This window comes from Guyanagaster necrorhizus, assembly GCF_019112545.1.
Source record: "Guyanagaster necrorhizus MCA 3950 unplaced genomic scaffold BT62scaffold_25, whole genome shotgun sequence".
NCBI lineage: Eukaryota > Fungi > Basidiomycota > Agaricomycetes > Agaricales > Physalacriaceae > Guyanagaster > Guyanagaster necrorhizus.
In genome coordinates this window covers 134,261-158,823 of record NW_025064904.1, presented here as the reverse complement: position 1 = coordinate 158,823, position 24,563 = coordinate 134,261, and the positions used below count along the sequence as shown (strand labels likewise).

Below are 24,563 nucleotides of genomic sequence, written 5' to 3'. Positions count from 1 at the left end.
GCTCGAATTTAGTTGTTTCGCGTCAATTCCGTACGCTTGGACACATGCCGCAACATGATCCAGAAATAATGTTCCTCGGTAGAGGTCACTCCCTGACGGATGTCGACAACGACGAGGTCGACCTCACTGGACGAAGGATGAAGAGCAACCGAGAGACGGTCAATTTTAGGTCGAGGTAAGTTTCGGCGTTCCCCCTGATGTCGTACTGACAGTCGCAAAAAGTAACGACATATCAAGCACCATCAATCCAAGGATATCAAACATCCAGACTCCCTTGCGTTCGGTGAGACTCGGTTTCATTATTGACTCGCCACGGTAATGTCAATATTCCAATGGTTCAAGAAACGGCCATCTGAACCTGTCGCCTCTGGTTCGAGAAAGCACCCAAGGTCCACAACTACACCGTTGCCCGGGGCAGAAGGGTCCAAGGACAGACCTTTTCTCTTATTGAGCGACGACGACGACGAACTACCAGCATTCATCAAGTCCCAGTCGCCTGCAAAATCCGTTGTGGCCTCAAGTTCTCATCGTCAGAAACACACACCCCAGCCTTCCTCCTCATCGCACCACAAAGCCTCCCGACTTACCAAGCGACCAACGGCACCAGCGAAACATCTGGTGTGTGAAATTTTGTCTCTTTATCCCTTCAACTCAGGCCATGCCTCAGAAACACGTTGCAAAGTCTATTCTGCCTTCACAAGACGATTTCAGCAGCCTCTCCCCGCATACACCAAGAAAGTCATCGATAAGGATTGTTGTGCATCAGAAATGGTCTGATCAGCCATCGTCGCACCGTCAATCGAACGAACTAGATAATGTTGAAGACGAGTATGTCAAGGGGACGTGGGCGAATCAGAACATAGTATGTTTTGCTGCTTATAGGGAATGCTGTAGGAGGCTTACGCAAAACACTATAGTGGCATCAAATCCCATTTAAAGCAGGAGGAGAGGAATCCGCTATTTCTCAACCCTTTACCAACCTCGAGTCAGCGTCAAAGAAGTTGCCTCCCTGCGAACGGCGTCTGCGTCTAACGAACCGACCATATCAACCTCAAGTCGTTCCTCGTGCGCCACCAAACGAAAGACAATATATTTGGGACATGGTACGGTTTTATGGCCTGTGGCTTCCCTGTTAATAACATCTGGCTCTTAGCTAAACGATACGGGGATAGTATTTCCTTCACAACGTGTGTCACATCCACACAACTTTGTCCTTGAAGGGCAAGGTCCTGCTAGATACAGTTTGCCTCATAGAAGCATTACACAGAGGTGGGAATACGCTGCGGCCGGACGTGAGTTGATCTTCTACTAGTCTCCATTGTCCTTAGTCTCCTTTTTAGCTATCAATAAGATTATCCAATACAAGGGCTGTATTGCCGCTTGCAGTGCTACAGCTGGTGGAAGCGCCAGAGGTACGCAACCTAAAAGTACGAAATTCCAAACCATTTTAACGAGACCAAGAGACGGACTGCACATATAACAAGAATGGCGCGCTGCTTTTGTGGTGTCAAGATAGACGTATAACGTTGAAGACAAAGTGTGAGCCAGGTGAGGAAGACGAAGGGAACGGTGAACACACTGAGCATTATTGGCCATGGGGTCACAACGGTTTCAAGAGGGGTGAGAAACTATCCCGTTTGGCACAGAATATTGATCCTCATATGATTAGTGCTTGAGGACAAGGATGAAAAATCGGAAGGTGGACGGATCGAATATGAGTACAGTAACGATCCCCATTGTTCGGCCAGAGATGGTTGGAGACCAAAATATCTGTACAAATATTTTTCCGTCAACGACATCGCGTTTGATGCCAAAAGGTGCGAGTTCTTCTACTTCTAGACACGAAAACTTACATATTTAGTCAACGTTTTGCATCTTCTGGAGAGGACAAAAATGTACGTTTTTGGCAGTTCAGCCCGGACATACCAGGAAATAGCTGCGAACAGATATTTCGTATGTCAACTGTCTCTGATGACTGCGACTCTTCTGCTCAACCTCTGCCCCAGACTACGACCATACACGTGTAACCCATGACATCGCTTTCAACCCTTATTCACTCACCCCCGATCTCGCAGTTGCCTCTAGGTGAGCAGGGCTTCCTGAAAATCCGTTTTTTCTGAATATGTGGTGCAAATAGTAAATTATGTATCTACACGGACATTTTCTCTGATTCTCGTCGACATGAAGAGCTATCAATTGCGGATAGACAACCAGGTCGTCATTCAGTCGGTGCATTTGTTTGGGGGAGGGGTCCGACGGCCAATTCCATCTTTGCCTCGTCCGAACCGCTCAGTAAGTCCATAGCCGGTGTTGGTTACCATAAGGCATGGAATCCGTATGAGGACCCTGATCCTATCTATAATTTTGACGACGCCCAGGAAGCGGGAGATGCAATGACGATCAATTCAGAAGGTACGCGTCAGCGAGATTTTAGTTACCTCATGTATTCATCGTCCTCCAACCTAGGATCATGGCTAGCGCTTTTCACAGCTGGTGAACCCGAGAAACATCTTCGACTTTATGATATTCGCAATCGCTGCAATAGAGCCTCTAAACATATTTTTCTTGATCAACCTAAAGCTGGTAGACCTGATCTAGAGGTCAATTGCGCATCCTTCAGCCCGAATGATCGTTTCTTGGCCGTGTCTAGGAATGACAATAAGACACAGGTTTACGATCTTCGAATGCTAGATAAAGGAGTCATGGAGGAATTTGAACATCAGGATGAATGCAAGGTTACGCCCGGCAATGTTTCTTTCGGTATTGTTCATTCGGAGTGGGTGACACTGAAGTCGAATGGCCGCATGGGATTAATTACAGGTGGCGAAGATGGTGAGTATGGCATATTTTGCGCAATTCTTATACTCACATCTGAGCGCTAGGGATGGTGCGTATGTGGGATCCCACAGTCTCTTCCAATAATGGTACCGTTCTCGTTGAGATGAACTCCGACATCGCTTACTTCAGTATCGGCGACCGATTGAAGGGAGAGTATGATTTAGTAGTGTCAGTTTGTCATGGCTGATCCGTTCTGCTCCATTCACTGACAAAATTATTCAGAGGCGATGCCCAGGGTATAATTTCGGTGTTTGATACCCATGCTGGGTATTTTGAAAAGATCGAAACGATTTAAGATCTTTCTGTTCAGTAGGATATGCATTGTAAAACACTTACTATATTGTGTTTTATTTCTTACACTACTTCCTAGCAACGAAATTTGCGCTAATAAATTGCAGCAATTACTTAAGTACTATCTGAGCTTGAGGCGAGCTGCAAGCTGTAACTTTCTGTCTCTGTTGTAGTCGAGACCCGTGCCAACAGTACGCAGGAGCAGTCACCGCATGCACTTCATGCAGCATTATGATTCTTAATGTCATCGGAGTGTGGTATTGTATACATGTCTCAAGAACGGTTCTCAAGAACTTGTGGGTCAATCCAGTCACTCCGATGAAACAAATCACTGGAGAAATCTGTACATATAAATATGATAGAACAACTGCTACAATGCTGGAGGCTAATCCACTTGCCACCTAGGTTGGACCTTGATATGCTTGTGGCGAACTTATCTACCGCCCTAGTTTGGTTTCTGCGCTCTAACGGTGCGCACTTTGATATACATGACTATCTATTTCCCATTTTGTGGGAGACGCATGCATCGTCTGAACGTCCTTTGTGCACCGATAACGTCCTTTCATAGCCATTGGCTTGTCGCTAGCAACAAGTCTTTCTAGCCTGAGTTCAGCAGATCGCAGTGAGTGAATTCTAGTAATATATACCTTCTTGTTATCGCGGCTGCAGGTAGTCCCGCAAAAACCAAGGTCTCGGTGGGTGTATAGTTAACGCATACATATAAGATATTACAGCAATTACCTCTGTACGAGGTAAACACTGAGGATAGCTGATACCACGCTAGCATGATGCAGAAAAAAGAGTGTTTCTAGAAGATGTCATTCTACTGTACACAACAAGCATATACAGACCAGTACCAGGATTAACAATAATACAGATTGCCAAAAAGCACCGTCCCGTCAATAAAAGCAAAAAAGAAATTAACACACTACAAAAATCCGCTCTCTTGAAGTAACCGGGCCATCTTTTCATCCTCCCTCTCCCTAGGTTCCCGTTCCAAGCTGAGTGCCCAGAACATGTCGCTGGTAGCCTTAGTCGTATCATTGAATTGTGATAATGAATCTTCAATGTACTGCTGAATAGTGGGTATTGGCTGGAAGTTGAACGATTGGGCCTGCCAACGTTGGATATCGCTGATGACTTCCGATGCTTTTTGACGCTTTTTGAAATTGACCAGACCGCCTGGAAGGTTATCGGGGTTCCCATCCTGAATGAACTGTAGTGTTGATAGAAACACACCTGGAGAAAAGGTTACATATAGTAGGGGACCATGAGTGGGTAACGATCTCACCAATGAAAGGTACGCAGGGCGGGGTCACAGTCGCCATCAAAGAACGGTACTTGTTAAAGTTCTTGTTGCTATCAATAGTCATTTCGCAGGCACCAAACTGAGCCAAGTATCGTTGGCTGACTTGCTCCCATGTTCGCTTTAACCGTCGAATGGGTGGAGTGTTCAGTCCAGATGTTATTGCGATCATGGTAGAGAAATTGTTCAACGTGCGACAGCGCTATAAGGAGTAATTTAGGCGCTGCCACAGAACACAAGATGAGGCCGGACGTACATCAGCCACGCTAATCAAATGCTTGACTGTTGAGGCACGACGTCGGGAATCTTCCTTAGTAAGGATAGAGTCCGCAACCCAGTCTGCAATCTCAGTACGAAAGTGAGTTCATGAGTTCGAACAGCAGATGAGAAATATAACCTACTCGATTACTTGCATGGATTACAGTGGTGATATTATCAGAGTTTTCAGTCTTTTGTTCGCGTGCTCGTTGCAAACACTCCATAGGCTTGATACGCTGGAATAAATTGCTCTCCATTATAGTGAGCTGTCGGGCCAATTCCAAAGGCTCAATATCCGCCAACTTTAGCTTCTTGTTCTGTTTAGGATATATAGGAGGCGGCGCCTGGGTGAGATTTACCGGGACGATTTTGACGCGATCGCCGCCCTTTTGCTGTAAAAGAAGAGGTTGAGCATTAAGCAGAGATCTGTTGCTAGACACACTGACCGCTCTCTCGATATGAAGCATCAATTGCTTCGCCGCCGCAAAATGAGATACCTCATCTGATGATATGAACTCCTTCATCTGCTGCAGGATGTGCACGTCCTCCTTTTCGAGAATATCGTCATCCAATACCATTGACTTAAATGTGTTTAGGACCCTGTTTCGTACCAGTGAGCGGACAGAGTCGATGAGATACAGGGGTGCAAGTGGACCTCATCTGAATAACGCGCTGCTTTAGTGTTGCCCAATTTTCCAGCTCTTTTGGATTCAGATCTGGTGGCGGCTGTATCCTAAAACGCCGAACAAGTAAATCGAACAACGTGTCAACCGTTGTAAAGGACTTGAAGGTCATCATAAAGGCCTTGATGAAGGCACGATCTGATGCGAAACCATTAGTATGACGGTTTAGTCAGGTAATCTTACATACCAGCTTGTTCATGGGCTGTTAGTCGCTCCACCAAGGCAGGTACAGTCCCTCCACGAACAGAGTTGTCGGTATCAATCAAAATATCCTCTGGATCGTACTTAGGAAGCAGATACCATGGTGTTTCGGGAGGCTCAGGTGCTTCCTTGTACTCGTCACCAAGAAGACCCTTGAGATCCTTTTTCCGCTGAGTCTTTGGCGGTTGCGCTACAGATAATAATTTAGACAAATGTACACTGTTGAGATATCAACAAGGCGTCTCACTTTCGTCATAGAATGGACTGGGTTCATCATGCGGAAATGTAGAATGCACGTCGTCGTCTTCGTATCCGACCACCGTCTCTTCCGTTGCTTCGGCGAAGGAATTACCATTCATAGAGACCGTCATCGAGGCATTCGGTGTATGATAAGGCCTTGGATAGCTGGCGCGGTCTGCGGCTGGCGGTCTGCTGAATACATATCCTATATCGACCACGTCGTCTCCAGGTGTCTCATATTCGCCAGGCATAGGCGATACTGGACGTGCAGAACCTCCGGAACCTCCAAGCTGAGTATCAATGATACTCAAACGCGACATGCGCCATTCAATCGATCCATTGTAATCACCCTGGCCAATTTCTGCCTGGTCATGACCAATCGACAAAAGATCATCGAGCGCTTGTTGGACAACAGTCAAGTTAGCCTGGATCGACGCCTCAATCATGTCAGCGTAGTCAAAAACGGCATGGGCGTCTCCTTCCCGCCATGACTGAGATGCCAAAAATAGGGCCGCGCCATCATCGTATAGAGCTTGCACAGCGCATTCCAAGGTCCGAACGAGTAATCGAGCGTTGATGACACTCGGAACATACAAATCATTTGGAACATGATTTGACTCTTGCCGTATTCCATCGATATCGACATGGCGTGCAATATGGATATTTGTGACAAAGCACAGGAACGACGACACCTGCGCGATGAAATCTTTTGTCTGTGATCGAACTAACAGGATACGAGATCAATACAGGTGTCTTTCTATATCATTAAAACATACCTGCACCGAAGTCCAGTGATTTTAGGGTGGTGCCGAGCTGGACAAACTGGTGATTCAGTTGGGCCACATGGGATCCTACTTCATTTGCAACTTCGGCGCTTAAAACTTTCTGCGGATTCTGTTCGTCAGCTTCCAGTGACACCCAACCGAAACCTTTCCATGTTCCTGCTGCGCCGGCTCCCACAAGGCCCAAACCGATGTTAGCGGTGGAGAAGACTCCGTGCAATCGCTTGTCGGACTTTTCCGATACAGAAGAAGAACGGTTTCTTTGCACCTCCAACACAAACGATATGACAGCACGTTCGAGTTCATCCGCATCAACTTCAATGCGATTCAAAGTATCTGAGAGTGATGAACCCGAATCGTATTGCATGGCACGTGCCGACAACACGAGGCGAGACAATGTCGCCGTTACTTTTCGTTGAGCTGGCTTCAGCGGAGATGGAGGAGTCGGCTGTGTGGCTTTAACTTCACGTTCATGGACGCTCCGGGGAAGGAGGTGGTTCGGGATTTGACCAGCAGGGATGGCAGACACATAAAGGAGATTCCGAACCGCCAAAACAACAGCATGAATCATCTCGTCCATTTTCCTATCATTTTCTGTTCTGCGCACGATACCATTCAACTGGATGTTATCCACTACCGCTTGGATAGCATTCTTTGCAATCGCGGATAAGTCTGTCAGAACTTCGGCAGGTGGAGGTGCCAATGCCTTCTGAAGCAATTGGGCTATTCGTTCGGCGCCGGTGAGTTCCATGACGAGAGAGTCAACATAAGCCGGTCGCTGCAACGGCTCGGGATGCCCATTCGTGTCTGGCCGAACACTGGACACATTATCAAAAGGTTGAATGTCGGAGCTATCGGAATACAGGCTAAACCTATTCGTATCTCCTGGCTGAAATGAATGAAACGGTGCAGAGGAAGACGTGGTCTGTGATGGCTGAGTCGGTGTTTTGGAAGAATGGTTTCGAGGTGCCTCTGGTCGCGTCCACTGAACGCTGCCATCGACTTTATTATAGTAGAAGTAGGACATCCCATCATCTGCAAGCTTCTTGATCCATGGTTCCGGTGTCCCCGAGCGACGAGGGAGCCCAAAGCCTGCCATGTTACCAGTCGTATCGGAGTCACTGGCGGCGGGCTCAAATGTATTGTTAGACCCGAAAGCGAGTCTCGCACTCGCACCGGAACGTGAACTGGCCTGCGACGTGAGTGCAACTAAATCGCTGTCCGATATTTCGTCCTCCGTCTCCTGCGGAAGGTCGCGAGACTGCTGGCCGGTTTTCGTATTAACGTAGAATATCTGATTATTATTAGTCCTTATTACGATGATAGAGAGGTGACGGTATCTTACCTGCCCATTAGGATCTACTTGTGGCATCCAGAAATCACTGGATGAACCAGCCTCCCACATCGAATTTGCCAGGTCGTCGATCCCGCTCCCAGCCCCGTTCAGTTCACTGTCCAACCATTCTTCGTTATCTGATTGAGAGCCCCTCATCATGGCGTGCGATATGTCAACAATGGAATGACGTTGGTTGCTATTCCCCGAGGCGTCCGTGTTCGAGAAATCGGATCCAGTAAGCGCCAGCTCTGCGTCCTCCTCCGAAATGATGGTCACATAATTTGACGGGAACCAGCCTCTCTCTTCCCTTAGTAAGCCGTCCCACCATCCCGAGGCCTGTTGCGTCAAGACCTCGATAATATCGTTTCTCCGGAACGACAGAGCTGATGCGTCCTGGGCCTCGTAGTCATAGAGGGCACGACAATACAGAATAGGGTATTCTTCAGAAAGGTCCTGGTCTTGCATCTGAGCTGACTGGGACTGGGGGGAGGTACCGACAGCCGCCGAAGAAGATTGGGTCGAGTTGGGCAGAAAAGAAGCGTGATGGCCGCCGAATATAGGGACCGCGACCGTTGCCATTCAGCGCTGGTACCACTGCCAGGCGGCCAAGCAGCCGACGAGGAAATTATAAGGTGCAAAAAGAGAGAATGAGGAACTGCTAGCACGGACGTGAGACTGAATATCGAGAACACATCAACCGCGGATTAGGCGATTACGTAATTGCCCCTGATAGAATGAAATTTTGCATTTTTCCCTGGATTGTCGTATTCCAGCCTCCAAAGGTACAGGAGTACCTAAGGGCCGGAATTTAATTATCTGTACAAGTACACCCTCATTTCTACCGCTCTAATAACCTCTATATCTCCGCAAATCCAACGATCTCTAATGTTCGAACACCACCCATCCCATATTCATTCATACGATCTATTTTTTGTAGTTCCTCCTGGATCAAGAAAGGGCCCTGGTTCAGGATTTCATATCTGGACTTCCGTTAGAAACCCGGTTGAAACGCATTTCTTACTCACCCGTTAAATGTGAACTGAGGGCTTGCCCCTCCGAAAGTTCGTAGTCGCCGGATATTAATCAAGCGTCTATCAACAGATTCATCAACTCTCCCCGTCCGTGAAGCCAAAGCTCGTCAGGAAGCAACACCGAGACCGTGATGAAAAGAAGTGTCTTCTTCCTTCTCTTCTGCGATCGCTCCCCCTCCTAGAAAGACGAGTCAGATGACACCGGATAATCAATTTTTGCTGCCAATGAAAGCTTGTATCCAGTCCATCAGTTTGTAGTCAATCTATGACTGTTCCGTCTAGTAAAATCCCAAAATTTGTCGGTTCGCCTTCTTTTGGCAAAGCCGACGCCTCGAGCTCACAATGTTTAAATTGCGCCCTTACACCATTATCTAGGCAACAAACCGTCTTGCGTTAAGCGTGCACTTTCATCAATGACACGGAAACAAATGTGTATCATTGTACCATCATGCCTATCACCATGAGAACACCGCTTACGCCGGTCATATACGATGCGCTGGATTCACAGCACAGGGTTTGCTAATATTCATTTTGTACCGTAGGGTAGCGATTGGATCTACAACGGACAGGGACCGTGTTATACACTATAATGACAAAGCAAAAAATAAATCTAATCATCTGTAAACAGATGTTCCTAACGCTTCAACGTCCTTTGTTTTTCTGCAAATTCGACAATCTTCCGGTCCACAAATAGTCCTTTGCGATCCCGGACAGCATCCATGTAAGTCTTAGCTATATTCACGCGATCTGCCTTTTCACCCAAATCTTCTAGTTCCTCCTCTGTGGTCGGGACCCAAAAAGGGTCCTGGTCTAGCATTTCATAACTGAATTTGTGTCAGAAAAGAAGCACGACTGAAATGAGTTTCTTACTTACCCATTGAATATAAGCTGAGGGCTTGCCGCCCCGGATGATCGTTTCCGTATATCTATCAGTTCAGAAGTTAACTTTGATCATCACGGTAGAACCATCACTCTCACCGTCCGCGAAGCCAAAGCTCTCTACTACAGGAAGCAATGCCGAGACTGTGAAGAAAGATGTGCCTTCCCGCATCTCTTCTGCCACTATCCGCCCCCGACGCTTCGCAACAACACCATAAACTTTACCCAAAACATCGGCTGTAAGAAAATAGGAATAGGCCCGTCAGATCATGCTGCACACAGATTCAATCAGCATCACTTACTGGACGCTTGTATATCGCATGAGTATATAGCCAGCATCAGTCGAGGAGACCAGTCGAGGAGACCATTTCTGCATGCATCTCTGACAGATGTTATCATTGAGCCAGTTACCTGTGCTAATCGGTTTTGTTCTGTGCTTCTTTAGTACCGCACATACATCATTTACTTTAGGCCAACATACCTATCTCCTTTTTAAGCCCTTCTCTGTCGATGGTCAGGTCCTCCAAGAAAAAGGCCATCCCCTCGACCGGCTCCGCACAGAGAGGACCTTGGAAGGTCGCCAGTTGAAACCCGGTTTCAATACAGTCATCAAGATCATAGAGAGTCTTGTCGCCATCAACATCAGTTGCTCCTACTATTGATCTCTCGAGACGCTGTTTTAGTCTATACCAACAATCATGAAACCTAGTCACCATCACAGGTAGGAAGTTGACGTACGATCGTATTGACCCCGACTTCCTTGCATCAATCAACATGCAAGCACCTACCCGCTGAGGACCAAATGTCCATATCCGATCCAACACATTTCCCCACTCCCCGCCAACCTTCCCAAGGATGTCATTCAAGGTGGGCCAAAATTGATCTGTTTTTACGGTAGGTTTCCTAAAGATCTCTCCATTCACATCTACAAAATCCTGATCAAGTTCCTCCAAGCTTGTCGCAGAATCACCAGACCGACGATCCCGTTCCAGGTTTTTCAAGATGAGAAGATTGTCCAGAATAAATTCCAGGATCGCCTTGGGAAGAGGACACGCGCGGATAGAAAATGTTGCGATACCTTGTGAACTGGCACCTTTCATTGTACCACGTGGACTACCGGTCGTTTTGGGCGGGGGCATGTCTGTGAACAATTGTCAAAATAAGATTAAAAATCACAACATGTACCGGCCTTGTCCTTTGACTGCTGTCTCACGAAAAGGAACGATGGGCTTGGACGCCTGGATTTCTACCTTGGCGAATCGTTCACGTAGGTCCTTCAAACATCTCTGCGTGTCCATCTGTCAATCCCAAAGTCGTGACGTAGATCTCATATCCTCACCTCTAAATGCAACTCGCCAGCTCCAACAATAACGTGCTCACCCGTCTGTTGCTGGAAAGACTCTACAGACGGGTCCGATTGTACAAGTAATTTCAAACCGCTGATAACCTTAGGCATATCAGCGGGGAGAAGAGATTCAACCGCGACTCGAACAATGGGTGGTACCTAGTTTCCCATCAGTATGTCGTGTAACGAATAGACCGTTCATGCTCACAGAGCGATCAACACGTCCGAGATTGATCATGCAATTTTCCAACGCCGCAGCATTCTCGAGACCATTTTGACCAGGTGCACATAGAGTGGCGCTTCTCCACACAATTCCTTCAAGACCTCTGATAGCAAAAGTATTTCCTGCCCGAACAGAACCGACAGTCGTCAATTCCCTGCCCATCATCACATAGAGGCCCTCCACAGTTGCCGTCTTGAGATATTTGACGTTATGCGGATGTGTGAAGGGCAATGAAGCATTATACTTCGGAAGCGCACAGTAAATTGTGGCGCCGGTCTTGATGGTACCAGAATATAGACGCGCAAAACCCAGTATGATCTCTGAGTCTTGTTTCGTCTCTTCGGCTTTGGTATCTTCTGTCCTATAAGAAAGGTCAATACCCGACGGCGCCGCTCCCGCGCCGGACTCTGCCTGGCCATGTTGTCGGGCTTCTCGAGCCTCGCGTGCTCTGGCCCTCATCTCCTCGGCAGTTATGGTTTTCTTTTGGTTCTCCGGTAAGTCCTTCTCGGATACAACAAACATTTTGCTGACGAATGCACAAACGTACGCGTCCGAACTGTAATTGGCTGTATATAGATTTTCTTCAAGCCTATTCTTGGGCATCGGCGGCTCAGGACTATCTGGGTAAAGCATTTTTGGTATTCGAGTAGCTTGTGCAACTGGTGGGGCCGGTACGACGTCGATTACCGACTGTATGATGCACGTAGACAAAGAAAGCCATTGAGAGAAGATGAGCGAGAGAAGTTGCCGAGTATCCTTTGACTTCAAATCGCGCAGAGGGATCTTCAAATTGAGGGTAGAAGTAATCTTGGCAACCTTCTCCATATTCCTACGTCACTCAATCAGCGCATCATTTTTTTGGCCGCAAAGATATACGTACGGGTTGAGCACGACGGCATCATATACTGCCCATATATTTTCCAACACGAACTGCACAAATAAGGGCTTTAGAGCGCGCCCACGTAAATGCTTGTAACTGATGACTTTCTTCGTCTTTGGATCCAAGAAAAAATCTCCCCACAGCACCCTGCGAAGATTAGCTTCCTTTATACCGAGCTTCACCGCGTACAGTTGCGCGAATTTCCCGACACGAAAGCCCCATCCATCAATCGCAGACGCGAAGACGACGTTCCCCTTCTCCGGCGCAAAATAAATGTCTTCGTCATCTTTCTCCTGGAATTCCTCGTCATCGTTGATGGTGGCTTCAGTCTCGTTGACTTGCATCTCCTTCTTTTCTGCCAACCTACGCTCTCGCTCCTCCCGCCAACGAAGATCATCCTCCATCCTCTCTCCAGCGAAAAAGTCGCCCATGACGGCATTGACCTGTTCAATTAACCGGGACAGATGGTGATAGGCCTCCACTGGAGCTAGTTGGAGCTCTGTGATCAAGCGGTCGAACTTGTTGATAATCAGCACAGGCTTGAGTCCGTCCTTCCACGCTTGCCTAAGCACTGAAATGGTCTGCCCACCTTTAGATCGTGAACATGGCAGAAATGGAGAAATCACATACCTGCGTGCAAACGCCCTCTACGACATCGACCAAGATGAGCGCGCCGTCACATAGGCGAGATGCGGTGGACACTTCCCCCGAAAAATCGACGTGACCGGGTGTATCGACCATATTTATGGTGTAGGATATCGGGGTTCTTTCTGAGCACGTCTGTCACGTATTTCACGATTATATCGGCATAGAGGCGCACCTCCACTCTCGTTTCGTCCCATAACTTGGAATTTGAGGGAGACAGCGCTGCTTTCCATCGTGATTCCTCGCTCTTGCTCATCCTCCCGACTATCCAAGTACCGCATTTTTCCAGCCATCCGTGATGAAATAATGTTGTTTGCTGCCAAAAGCGAATCCATGAGAGTTGTCTTGCCATGGTCGACATGACCCAGTGTCGTGATAATGCGAACATTTGAAGGATTCGAAGCTTCCATGACGCAGTAGGCGCACAAAGGTGAAACGATGTGGCTGTGTACATGTGAATCTGTCAAAGACCTTTGATCGAGGTCTATGCCACGAGCCAGCCATTGTCCTTTGTGCGAGACAGCATAGATCATCGAAAAAAATACAGTTTTCATGAATTTACGATGTCCTCAAGGCTCTTTCTAACGACAAGATCCAACCCTTTCCCAATGAATACAAGTTTCCCCTGCTCAGGAACCCCGACGACTTCCTCCCCCACCAACGACATATCGTACATACTCCGCACTCCCTGTAACACATATTGATCCCCAGCATCAGTGATGACAAGTCCTTTGCAGCGTAAAACCTGAAGTTCTGAAGACTGAGTCCCTTCTGGGAGCTGATTCTCCCACAGGACCGAGCGAATCCAGGCATCTAACTTATCCATTTTTTCCTGACCCAGAGTGGGGCAAGTCACCTGCAAACTCGAAATGCCTCGGAGTTCGTAGTGACTTTGTTCGGAATGATCATGGCCGGCACGTATAGCGTTGTGGTCATGCCCATGTACAGGAAACTTGGGACGAGTAGAATATGCCTCGATGTTCACGATACTCCCGACATCAAGCTGGCCTCGCACAGTTTTATGTAAAGGTGCCGCTGGATTAATTTGGCGTATTGCGGATTCGAGGTGTGCGGCTTCGACAGGCTCGACCAAGTCTATTTTATTGAGAAGAATAACGTCGGAACCTGCAATTTGCCTAGAGAACATGAGAAGCAATCCACCACAGATACTCAGGCAGCGTACCGTATGCTTTCTCCGATTTCGTCATAAGTAGCGTCTTCCTCTATTTGCTACGAATATGATCAGACCGGGGGGCCTTTAGGAAGGAGTATGTAGGCACTCACTTTCTGACCAAAGCAAGCATCTACAACGCATACAACGCCATCAAGCACGATATCCTTGCCCACTCCTGAAGCAAATTCCTCATTTTGCCAGAACATAGACGCAATTGGACCAGGATCGGCTAAGCCAGTCGTTTCCAGCAATATGTAGTCAAAGGCACCCTTACGCTGCATCAGCTTCTCGATGGCTGCGATGCCTACGTCTTTGATGCTGCAACAGAGACATCCGTTTGCCAGCTCGAGAAATTCTTCTGACGCTTCGGCAGTTGGGTCGTCTGGAGAGGATACATTGATGGTTTTTGCTATAGAGAAGAAAGTTGAGTGCGATGCAATTGTTCTATGTATTGCCGACCTTCAATATCCTATTCCTCAGTTCAAGTCGAAAGGTGAACAGTCAACACGATGCGACTTACAGCGGTGTCTCCAAACTCATTCATGATGACGGCGATGCGATATCCATGCCGTTCGGTCAAGATGCGCCTATCCATCTGTTAGGCAGGCAGACAGTCGAGGAGTAATTTCGGGAACACACTTGAGCAACGTCGATTTTCCTGCGCCTAGAAATCCACATATAATTGTCAACGGCACCCTGTCATTAGAGTGCTCAACAAGTGTCCTAGAAACGAATATAACGACAGTGTGCAACGCAGAAGGACGAAAGGCCGTACGGTATCTCGTCGTCGAGGTCCATTGCCGGTGTCAGATGGTGGAAGACGAAGAAGCAATTGTGTTTGTAATAAAAGTCACAACGCGTCCGAGTCGGTCAGGGTCCTTCCTCTGTATTGCAACCTTTCCCTTTCCTTACCCGTCATTATGGACATGAACTACTCAAACAGACCTCTGTCGGAGGAGCAGCTCCGCAACGTTATCCAGGGCCCTGCCGACGTCGAGTGGAGGTACAGTACGACCTTTCAAGGCCCCATCAGGCTCCATTAACCGACCCTTCCCAGGTATGAGATGCGGCGTGAATGCCAGGAAATCCTTCCAGGTCTCTTGCTAGGTCCCTTTGTCGTTTCAAAGTCCTTCGATACTCTCAAGGCGCTTCAAATAACACACATGTAATGTGCTTGTTCTGGCCGAGTGTCTCTGCAGATGTTGAGCTGATGAATCATACCCTCACCTCCAAGTGTGTGTATACGCGACGTGAAGGAATCGTTCTCTGTCAAGCCGCGTTTTCCGGATCACTTTCAGTATATCGTGCTGGACGTCGAAGACAGCGAGGAACAGAATCTTATCCGCCTTTTTCCTCGGTACGTTCAGTCTGTGTCCTTCTCGACACTCCATTTATTTCTTAGAGCCAAACAATTCATCGATGATGCGATCGCGAGAGGAGGAAAGGTGCTGGTCCATTGCAATGGTATGTACGCTGACGGGATCTTTCACCATTGGTCTAATCTATGTAATAGGTGGCATTAGCATCTCTCCTGCCTTCGTAGTAATGTTCGTCATGCAACACTACCAACTTTCATGGGAGGATGCCCTTCACATGGTACAGAATCGGCGCTATTGTATCTCTCCAAATGGCGGGTTCCTGACCCAGCTCAAAGTATGCAACTTCTACGCGTGAGTTGATCATCGATTTAATCTCATGCAGGAATACGAAGCAATCTACCGAGCAAATCAAGCGGTGTCATCCTATCCTACTCGTAATAACGGAGTATCACGAAGGAAGAGGGAGGAGGACGACGATGGTGATGATCCAGGGTAAATCATCTCCCGATATCAGTATACAGCTGAACTGAGCCAATTATGCTAGGGATGAAGACCGAATGGATCGTAAACGAACACTAGTTGAAAACAACGGTAGCAGCTATGACCCAAACGCGATGGAGATATCGTAGTCATCGCATCCCCGTCATGAACCTTCTGTCTCTATCATTCCCTCTGTATTTCCGATTTCAAAGCCCTAGGTTGCTCCTCCCATTTTTGGCATATTTCTATAGAGCCTTGAGTTTGGGCTTTTCCTTCTCTTCGATCACTCGTCTAGCATGGATATCTGTTTTGCAATTTAGTAAGTAAGTTAATGTGCAACAAATATAATACACACCTTTACGTTTGACAAACGCTTCGACAGATATTCCGGTGAATACTATGGCAGCGCCAAGCCACTGTCCAGCTGTGAGACTGTGATTATACACCACGACTGACAATAGCATCGTGAAAAGTTTTCGTGTCAATGTAATAGTTCTTTCATGCAAATGCGTGTCAGGCTAGCCAGTGAAATTGAAAAGAAAACCTACACAAGAGTGAGAGATCCAAAGTGTTGAAGCGTTTCGAAAATGAATAGCTGGCCTAGAGCGCCAGTAAGGGCGAACTGAGCCAGAGGAGTCACGATGGAGGGGTGTGCTCGAATGAAGGCCAGAGCCTCCATCAGCTCACTCCGTCCCCCGGCCGATGGATGAATGACGGGAATATGAGGAAGTGGGAGCAGGGACAAGAACGTCGTGATCAATGTGCAGAAAACATTGATCCAAAACATCATCTGCTGGCCTGTAACCTTGTGCCTCGCAAAAATTTCATCCTGGGTAGAGTTGACAGCACCATCCAAAGCAAGATTGATGAGCAAGTATGTGATTCCTATGATGTTGGCATAGGGCGAGATCTCCTCCAACGCAGCAGATTTGTGGTTGCCCTTGCCTTGATCGTTGCCCATGCTCATGAAAACGGTGATTCCGGTCGTGACCATGAACACGACAAGATATTTGTGAGGAGCGAAACGACGACGGTATAAGACAACATTCATGATCATGACGGGAACCAACTTGCATGATTTTCCCAGTACCATCGCAGGGTAAGAGATGTAAGAGAGAGCAGCGAAGCCGAAAGGTGCCGCGGCGGTGATGAAGGCGGAACACTGAAGATATCGGACGAGGAGGGCCTTCCGAGAAAATCGCGTCGACTGCTTGTGATAGGGGCTTCCTTTGTGGTGGGCGTTCCCGTTGTGATGAGCGTCACCATTGGAAGCTGCTACACCGTTCGATAACGGCTGGCTCTTTGTTTCTAGGCCGAGACTTTGAGACAGAGTCTGTGAAGGGTTCCGACGAAGGAGAATGTATAATAGGGCGGATATAGAGCTCAACAAGCTTTGACACGTCCCAATGATGATGGCCGACTGGAATTTCGCGGACGAGTTGTCTTCTATGGATTTAAATGGAACAGATACTAGACCGCAGTGAGAACAGATTACGCCAGAAAATTCGACACGATGACACTTACATCGCTCTTGAGCAATGGCCCAAAGCTAGAAAGGCATCAGAGGAGGCAAACACCCAAACCGGTAAGACGCACCAAGAACATGGAGTATACCCCTACAACACACAGGGCCAGCCTAAAATGACCGATGAGATAGTTCAAGTGCACTGGGCCTGGCACATACCTCACGAACGACATGGTATGCGATATAACGACACGGGTATAACGACCCCGACAAAAGAAAAGAAAAGAGAGAATGTCCCTTGAAGAAGGAAACAGAAAGCACCAGTGAAGTTCGAGGTGGCTTGAAGAAAACTTAGGATATTGACGGTCCTTGGCGATGGTTAAATATAGAGTTCATGGCTGTTCCAGCGGCGACGTGTCCAGGACGTGTAACCCTAACCTTAGGAGTTTCAAGTTCGAACGGCACTTAAAACTACGCCTCGACCCTGAGACTCGGCCCAAACTCGGCTTGTCATATGTCAAGGCTTAGGCCTTCAAGCTTCAAGCTTCAAGCTTCAAGGTCTGTAAGACTGGCATGGTAATACGAGTGATAAGCACCAGACCTATGCAAAAGTCATACATGCGAGGAACCTCAAGGAGTGTTGGAAGTCCTCGGTGTTGCACAGGGTAGACTCCAGGCTGGTAAGGCCAGAAAGAATGAACTTCTTATTCTACAGCTCCTACAAAGCTTGTATTTATACTCTCCAGGCTTATGTTTAGAATTTACTACAATTTTCTCTTTCTCTCATCAACTCTCAGCATGATGCCGGATTGCCCTTTCTAGAACTTTCCAGCAAAATCCCAACAAGGAGCATTCTACAGTGCACGGTTGAACACATCAGACTTGACCTCATCCACTCCGACAATGACTGAACTCTTGTTTTTCTCAATGTCTGAAGCAACGCTTCCTGCCGCATGAGGAACAATACCCAATTTTCGAGCCTCCGCCGGCGTGAATGTCCCAAAGTAATCGACTTCGTCGATCTCTCCGAAGTTTCCTGGAGGAAAGATCGTGTTGATGATATAAAATAGGATAAATGAGATACCGAAACCTTTGGTCGAGAAACGAATGAGAAAATCACACTAGAAAAGCAATGCAGCGTCATACTCACCAAGAAAAAAGGAGCAATAATACATTTCGTACAAGGCTCTGGGACCACTTTCGTCCCCGCTCGCAACGTAACTCAGTCCACCAACTGTTGGAGCCCAACCAGCCATCCACACGGGAATAGTCCTGAGATTAAAACCCCACGTATAGTAATATGAACCATGGAGATCATAAAGGTCGCTGCATGCCAAGATTAGTGACAACCGTATCGGTCCACATCAAAATAATATACCTCAGCTTGACCCGCATTCTTCTGAGGACGTAGTAGTCACAGCACACTTGAGTTCGGTATTTTAAAACTAGCGGATGTGAGTTTAGTTAAGTAGACTCACTAATCCCCATTATGGGCGCAAGGAAAACTGAGAAGGAGGAGAGGACGCTGAGAAACGTGTCGGCCCGGTTGATGAGCTGCCATGGCTGGCAAATCCACGCAGCAACGAAAGTAATCAGGGCTCCTCGGCGGATATTGATATAGCGAGGAAAGACGCCCGAGAGATCTACGCCTCCGGCCACAGCGTTACCACAAATATTCTCAAATCCAGACTGATTGTCGTTAGATAACCATTAGAGGACGATATATTCTTATCATGGTATAATCCTTACCGTCAAAGCAAAACCAAGTGAGAGGAAGAATACGCCAGCCCTTGCTTTGCTGCTTCCTTGTCCGGACTCCATCATTCGCATGAGGAGATCGGGCGGGTTCCAGTAAATCTCGCCGTAGATCTGCTGACATGCGGATGTAACTACGAGACCAACAAAACTGACCAGAGTGGCAGTTATGAAAATACTGGAATTTGAGCCCAGGACGTAACCCCATCTCGATTTGCTGTAACGAGAGAAGTCCGAGCCATTAGTCATGCCTGCGGCCGTGCTACCCACGCCAGAGTTTATGCAACTCATGAAGATCCATGAGACAGACCATGACGAAGAACTGGTGGCCTGGGAAGAGTGGAATACTGGACCCACGCCTTTGGCTATCGCCAAGGACCATATCACTGATTATTGGGATCAGATCACGGCTACCAGATGATGAAGACTACTACTAATCACGCACGCATGCATATCATCCCAATAGCGCAGTATACGCAGGTGATCTGGAAGGGCCGGCGAAATTTCTCGGGAGGCAAATACAAGAACGGCACGGAACAGAGCCAGAAGACAAAGAACCCAACCATCTCAGACGACGTGGCGGGAAAACCAGCCGGTAGATCTAAAGAGACAATCTGATAAAATTGGAATGGTTAAGAAAGCAAATCAGCGTACGATTCGGCAAGTTCGCAAATTTCGGTATAACTGCAGTAATACAGACAGTTACCAGCTTACCGCCGTTCCAACATTGAATGGCGTTCCAAATAAAGTTGAGCAACACTCGCTGCAAAAGAGGCAAATAACTCCCTCGCATGCCCCATGAATACCTTGCCACAGTGGGATCAGGCGCTGGGGTGAATATGATTGAAACTTAGAATGCCGTACCGATTTTGAATTGTGAACCCGATATGCCAACGAAGGCCACACCAAGCAATGACGGTGGAGAAAAATCCAATGACGAAACGACAAACCAAAATGACACCCATTGATTGTCCCACTGACAGCCCCGCGGTGAGATAAGTGTTAGGAATCTGCCACGTCGAGACCTAGATAGAGTAGTTAAACGTTAACACCGTTAATTAGAGAACAGGGAACATGTGTGTAAAAATAGAGAACATAACATACGTTCAGGGAACACAGAGACCAGTAGCCATAGTATTCCATGAGCCCCCATGTACGCCGACTGGGAGGCATAGGCACTAAGTCCCGATTGCACCAAGCATCAGTCTTATGCTTTTCTTCGTCGCCATGGAGCTTAACTGCTTCATTCAGTTTGTAGAGGAACCGCGACATGCTGAGCGCCTAACGGGTCCGAATTCGTGAGGTTTATCAAAGTTCCCAGCTCCAGTATATATTCAAAGATCAGATGCAGGGACAGGTTGCAGGGGACGGTGGCAAAGCATACAGAAAAAAGCCGGCATGCGCGTGATAGGACAAGATAAGAACTTGAGGCCCACTTACTTCCGATGTATAGGATCAGTGGACTAAGTCCTTATCACAAAGTCGAAGAAGCAGAGCACGACCTTAGGCAGGCAGGAGGAAAGTGGCATCTACCTATCATATTGCGAGCAAGTCCGACATACAGGGCAGAAAAGTTGAGCGATAGGAAGGAGTTATCCGTGGATCTGAGATTGTTCGATCATAAGCATACTTTTGACAGTGATTTCTAATTGGAAAGTGGAAGTTGGCAGTCAAATCATTCGAGCGCCAGTCTTTGTAACATAACTGGAGTAACAAGCAGAAAGAAAGATCAAAAGGCAAAGCGAAACGTTATGTTTTGCGACGTTTCCTTGATCTACCCTCTTCCAGGTCTGTCTGTCTTTTAGATTTTTGACCGGCCACTCGCATGTGGTCTTTCCGCTTCTCTTTCTCTTTGTCGTTCCTCCTGGACTCCTCTTTCTCAGCCTTCTTCTGATGAATAGCCCTCCTCTCAGTCTTCTTATCCTTTCTCCTCGCCACCTGGTCTTTCCGTAAAGCACGCATCTGCTGGAGCAGAGCCATTGCTTTTCGCTCCTCCGGTTCCATGACGACGGCCCGTTTCTGCAGATACGTCTGTTTCCGTTGGCTGCTCATTTTCTTGGGCTTAGAAGCATAAGGAAGTGCCGCCTGCAATTTCTTCGGAACAAAAAGAGGATTGAATCTCCGGGCCGGTCTTCCGATCTTTCGATATTTGGAGTCAGGGTTTGAAGGCGTCTGAAGGCCTTCATCTCGACGTATTTGGCCAGTGAGACGCATGCCGAACCAATGCGCCTTATCTGACAGCAATAATGATGTGACTGGGTTGTAATATTTCCTAGGCTGTATTGAATACCATGCTCGCAAAAAGACAATGTCTAAAATAGAGGTTTAGAAAAGCATTTTGATAACATCGATTCCTACGTACCACTTTTGAGAATCTTATCTTCAAATGTAGCTCGGAACGTGCCCTCTGGTTTGGAGAAAGCCTTCTTTACTTGCCCTCGAATGCCAGAAACCGTCCTGATGTTGGCTCCCTCAAATTTGGCCACCTCAAGGGCAGAATTGAACATGTCTTTAATAAACGCTGTGTTCTTGTATATCTTGAACGGGACACCGGTCAGCTTGATCTTCTTGACGATCTTGACTGACCGATCAATGTCGAGAACGACGCCTGTGGCCGATACTCGAAACCCTGATGTCTCCCCGGCTAAAGAGTTGAATGCGCAAAAGCCCGTATTGGGCAGAGATACCGGGCCGTAGAATGTCGCGTAACAATGCATATGCTCTGGAGTATACTTGAGCATACGCATTCGAATGGAATGATCATCGAGGGAATATATGGGGACAGATTGGAAGCGACGCCAACCGATGGAGAAAATAAGAGGGTCGTTCGTCTTAAGGGTCCTGACGAACCATCGATGGCGTTTAAGCCTAACTTGAACGAATCCGAATCTCTCTTCAGCCGGTAGAAGACCGCCGACAATGATGGGATACGAGGGATCGAAGTGTTCAATCATCTCGCAGGGCACATTTGTTAACTCGATGCGAACATAAGCACCAGGCCGATAACCCTCCACCAGTGCCCGCGACTCTGCACTGACTCCTTCGAACTCCGCCTTATTGAGCTGGAGCTGTCTGGCTATCTCCTCTTTCTTTTCGTCATAGAAATCAAGTTTCGATGCTTCCGGGTCGTCGTACTGCTCATCAAATTTGCGCTTCAGAGCTTCCTTCTTTGCAGCAAGCGTGGCTGAATGCGAAGGCTCTTCTTTCGAAGCGGATGGTTCATCTTCTGCGGGTATATCATCATCGAGCTCTCCGTGCGAATCTTCATACCCGTCTTCTCCCTCTTCTCCTTCGTCCCCTCGAGCTTCCCCGCCGGTGATAAACAATCCGCGAATGGAGTCCAACACATTCTCCTCTTTCCAGCGATCTAGATCTTCAGGCTCTACATTCCACTCGGTTTTGTCGATGTCTTCATCTGTAGATATAGGATCTGGCTTGCTCAACTTAAAAAAATCGTCGTCGTCTTCGTCGATTTCCTGTTCTTGAGCCGGTGACGAGGCACCGTGAAGTATTTCCAGAGGAGTCAGTGAGCTGGAGTAGATGAGGTTCGTCCAATCCTTCCGTCTTCCCCCCTTGGAAAGCGTTTCCTTGGCCCTAGTGAGGAGATTTTCCTTCCATTTTGGAACGTCGTCTACCTCATCCTCATTCATTCCGTCTTTATCGCTAGGGATGTCATGATCATCTGCTTCGTGTTCATGCCTGACCCGTTTTCCTAAAGTTCCCAAGCCTCCCTCTTCCTCCTCCCCTAGATCAGAGTCGCTATCCGCATACTCCACGCCTCCTCGACCTTTCTTGCTAGATGCAGGAAGGCTACGTGCGACCGTACGCAGCGACACACGACCGGTATTCCTAGGATCTCGTGAGACGTCTTGCACTTCGTCGTGGTCGCTAGGGTTGTCATCATCGTCATCTAGTTCATCATCGTCATCTTCTTCTTCACCATCTTCTTCCTCTTCCACTTCATCATCTTCTTCATAATCCTCAGTGTCTTCACCGTCGTCCTGATTGACAGTAACGGCCACACCAAGATGCTTCGAAGAAGATCCGAAGAGACGAATCTGGCTTTGAGCGACAGCGTCTTCAAGAGTTGCGCTGGCATCTTGCAGGTCCATCACCATTTGCTCCCCCTCGCCTTGCAGAACTACGCATTTCATGAGTGTAGTTGATGAAAGGTGAGATAGTAGCAACCTCACCATTAGTGTTACCCCTTGTAAAACTTCCGGGAACATTGATATAAACTGCATCCTTGTCATACATTACGCCTCCAACATCACTCATAGGAGCGTGTACCAGAAGCTTCTTCTTTTCGCTGAGTTTCCGCCGTTTCTCAGAGTCAGCGTCTGGCATTGGACATGGGTCACCTAGGATGGAGACACCCTTCATGTCCAGGTCGCCGACACCCGGTATATGCACCTTTGTGCCCATCCGGAGGTTGGTCCCACGCACGTACCCATATACCGTGACTGTCCGGTCGCATTTCCCTTTCGATGTTCGTATTTGTTCACGGGGAGTAAGGTCTTCGATTCGGTCAGCGAGAAGGTAAGGGTGGGTGTTACGGAAGACTAAAGGACGGAATTTCATGACGCTGACGAATCGAGAAAGGTTGAGAATCTCGCTGTCGGGATATCTACCGTTCAAGACACCGGACAGATAGAACAATTTGGCGCCCTGATATATCTCTGTCCAAAACCTTTTTTTCAGAGCTTTCTTCGTATCCTTCAGAGTGGCAGCTTTTCTGATGAGGTCAAGATGTGTGAGTATGCCGATGACTTTGGGAAAACCATGCGATTGGAGTACATTCAAGAATTCGAAGGCTTCCTATATATATTAATCTAAGTCACTGAAATGGTGCATTGATAAAATCACAGACCATTTCGAAACCAAAAGAACCGTCAATCATGAGCAGAACAAGGTCGGCAATCTTGCCAACGTCGATCATGCTATTGAGGTCATTGTTGCACTCAATGAAAGTGAGTCTCTTTTTCTTCCCGCTGACGACAGTGATAGGTCCCTTGGCTTCGTGCAAAGTCTGTTTTGTGTACCGACGAACAAGACTTTTCAAAAGTGTAGTTTTGCCAACTCCAGGCGGTCCTACAATGGCGATAATAATGGGAGGGGGTTCGTCGTCTGGCGTCCTGTTCACAAGAGGAACATGTAGTCGTGTTTGGTCGCGCTCAGCGTTTCGTCTCCCTTGACGGTCAGCCCGACGGCCCGATCTTGGGGCAAAAGCCTAAGAAAAGCATTCAGCTACGATTTCGAAAAGAAGTAAGTGTGCACACCTTTTCATTGAAGCCATGCTGCTTTTCCTTCCCCTTTCCTTTGTCTTTTTTATCAGCCTTGGAGCCAGATTGCGCAGGCCGGTGAGGCTTGTGAGGACGATCGTCCATATGAAGTCAAGAGCGAAAAAGTAGGGTTAGGGTTTCACCGGAGGG

The 24,563-nt window shown here is 47.7% G+C and overlaps 8 protein-coding genes across 8 annotated transcripts; 2 read left to right on the top strand and 6 right to left on the bottom strand.

The window, feature by feature from the left end:
* Window positions 1-44: 44 nt before the first annotated feature.
* Window positions 45-3,133, top strand: BT62DRAFT_1009603 (WD40 repeat-like protein; the record flags this gene model as incomplete). Its single annotated transcript, XM_043177571.1, has 15 exons — window positions 45-175; window positions 223-283; window positions 343-618; window positions 668-862; window positions 918-1,103; window positions 1,154-1,292; window positions 1,341-1,412; window positions 1,462-1,620; window positions 1,670-1,817; window positions 1,862-1,953; window positions 2,007-2,085; window positions 2,138-2,412; window positions 2,467-2,832; window positions 2,883-3,006; window positions 3,061-3,133. The coding sequence occupies 15 exons, from the start codon at window positions 45-47 to the stop codon at window positions 3,131-3,133; spliced, it is 2,376 nt and encodes a 791-aa protein (XP_043036501.1).
* Window positions 3,134-3,901: 768 nt separating this feature from the next.
* BT62DRAFT_344739 (ras GEF) lies at window positions 3,902-8,630 on the bottom strand. Its single transcript, XM_043180575.1, has 10 exons — window positions 7,945-8,630; window positions 6,594-7,893; window positions 5,825-6,541; window positions 5,564-5,767; window positions 5,349-5,514; window positions 5,140-5,293; window positions 4,837-5,085; window positions 4,692-4,781; window positions 4,421-4,637; window positions 3,902-4,368 (listed from the first exon to the last, which is right to left on the bottom strand). Exons 1-10 carry the CDS (start codon window positions 8,512-8,514, stop codon window positions 4,058-4,060), a joined length of 3,978 nt encoding a protein of 1,325 aa, XP_043036500.1. The 5' UTR covers window positions 8,515-8,630; the 3' UTR covers window positions 3,902-4,057.
* Window positions 8,631-9,600: 970 nt separating this feature from the next.
* On the bottom strand, window positions 9,601-13,348 carry BT62DRAFT_1009601 (P-loop containing nucleoside triphosphate hydrolase protein; the record flags this gene model as incomplete). The annotated part of the gene is made up of 12 exons (XM_043177570.1): window positions 9,601-9,790; window positions 9,841-9,892; window positions 9,945-10,082; window positions 10,148-10,276; window positions 10,327-10,529; window positions 10,584-10,986; window positions 11,059-11,131; window positions 11,185-11,349; window positions 11,399-12,242; window positions 12,294-12,874; window positions 12,924-13,063; window positions 13,114-13,348. The coding sequence occupies 12 exons, from the start codon at window positions 13,346-13,348 to the stop codon at window positions 9,601-9,603; spliced, it is 3,153 nt and encodes a 1,050-aa protein (XP_043036499.1).
* Window positions 13,349-13,488: 140 nt separating this feature from the next.
* BT62DRAFT_1009600 (cobW-domain-containing protein) lies at window positions 13,489-14,910 on the bottom strand (the record flags this gene model as incomplete). Its single annotated transcript, XM_043177569.1, has 7 exons — window positions 13,489-14,074; window positions 14,122-14,168; window positions 14,223-14,521; window positions 14,572-14,581; window positions 14,633-14,699; window positions 14,752-14,835; window positions 14,888-14,910. 7 exons carry the CDS (start codon window positions 14,908-14,910, stop codon window positions 13,489-13,491), a joined length of 1,116 nt encoding a protein of 371 aa, XP_043036498.1.
* A 67-nt stretch (window positions 14,911-14,977) lies between these two features.
* On the top strand, window positions 14,978-16,403 carry BT62DRAFT_935324 (phosphatases II). The gene is made up of 8 exons (XM_043186912.1): window positions 14,978-15,115; window positions 15,170-15,277; window positions 15,347-15,469; window positions 15,515-15,576; window positions 15,626-15,765; window positions 15,814-15,923; window positions 15,976-16,217; window positions 16,269-16,403. The coding sequence occupies exons 1-7, from the start codon at window positions 15,033-15,035 to the stop codon at window positions 16,058-16,060; spliced, it is 711 nt and encodes a 236-aa protein (XP_043036497.1). The 5' UTR covers window positions 14,978-15,032; the 3' UTR covers window positions 16,061-16,217; window positions 16,269-16,403.
* Window positions 15,815-17,875, bottom strand: BT62DRAFT_935323 (UDP-galactose transporter). The gene is made up of 7 exons (XM_043186911.1): window positions 17,596-17,875; window positions 17,508-17,547; window positions 17,436-17,460; window positions 16,460-17,381; window positions 16,267-16,406; window positions 15,977-16,215; window positions 15,815-15,924 (listed from the first exon to the last, which is right to left on the bottom strand). The coding sequence occupies exons 1-6, from the start codon at window positions 17,607-17,609 to the stop codon at window positions 16,157-16,159; spliced, it is 1,200 nt and encodes a 399-aa protein (XP_043036496.1). The 5' UTR covers window positions 17,610-17,875; the 3' UTR covers window positions 15,815-15,924; window positions 15,977-16,156.
* Window positions 17,876-18,230: 355 nt separating this feature from the next.
* On the bottom strand, window positions 18,231-20,403 carry BT62DRAFT_904318 (uncharacterized protein; the record flags this gene model as incomplete). Its single annotated transcript, XM_043183560.1, has 9 exons — window positions 18,231-18,466; window positions 18,527-18,702; window positions 18,755-18,800; window positions 18,855-19,065; window positions 19,126-19,517; window positions 19,577-19,732; window positions 19,786-19,937; window positions 19,996-20,156; window positions 20,236-20,403. The coding sequence occupies 9 exons, from the start codon at window positions 20,401-20,403 to the stop codon at window positions 18,231-18,233; spliced, it is 1,698 nt and encodes a 565-aa protein (XP_043036495.1).
* A 106-nt stretch (window positions 20,404-20,509) lies between these two features.
* Window positions 20,510-24,518, bottom strand: BT62DRAFT_1035047 (GTP binding protein; the record flags this gene model as incomplete). The annotated part of the gene is made up of 5 exons (XM_043178379.1): window positions 20,510-21,443; window positions 21,494-23,272; window positions 23,325-23,949; window positions 24,002-24,361; window positions 24,411-24,518. 5 exons carry the CDS (start codon window positions 24,516-24,518, stop codon window positions 20,881-20,883), a joined length of 3,435 nt encoding a protein of 1,144 aa, XP_043036494.1. The 3' UTR covers window positions 20,510-20,880.
* Window positions 24,519-24,563: the final 45 nt, after the last annotated feature.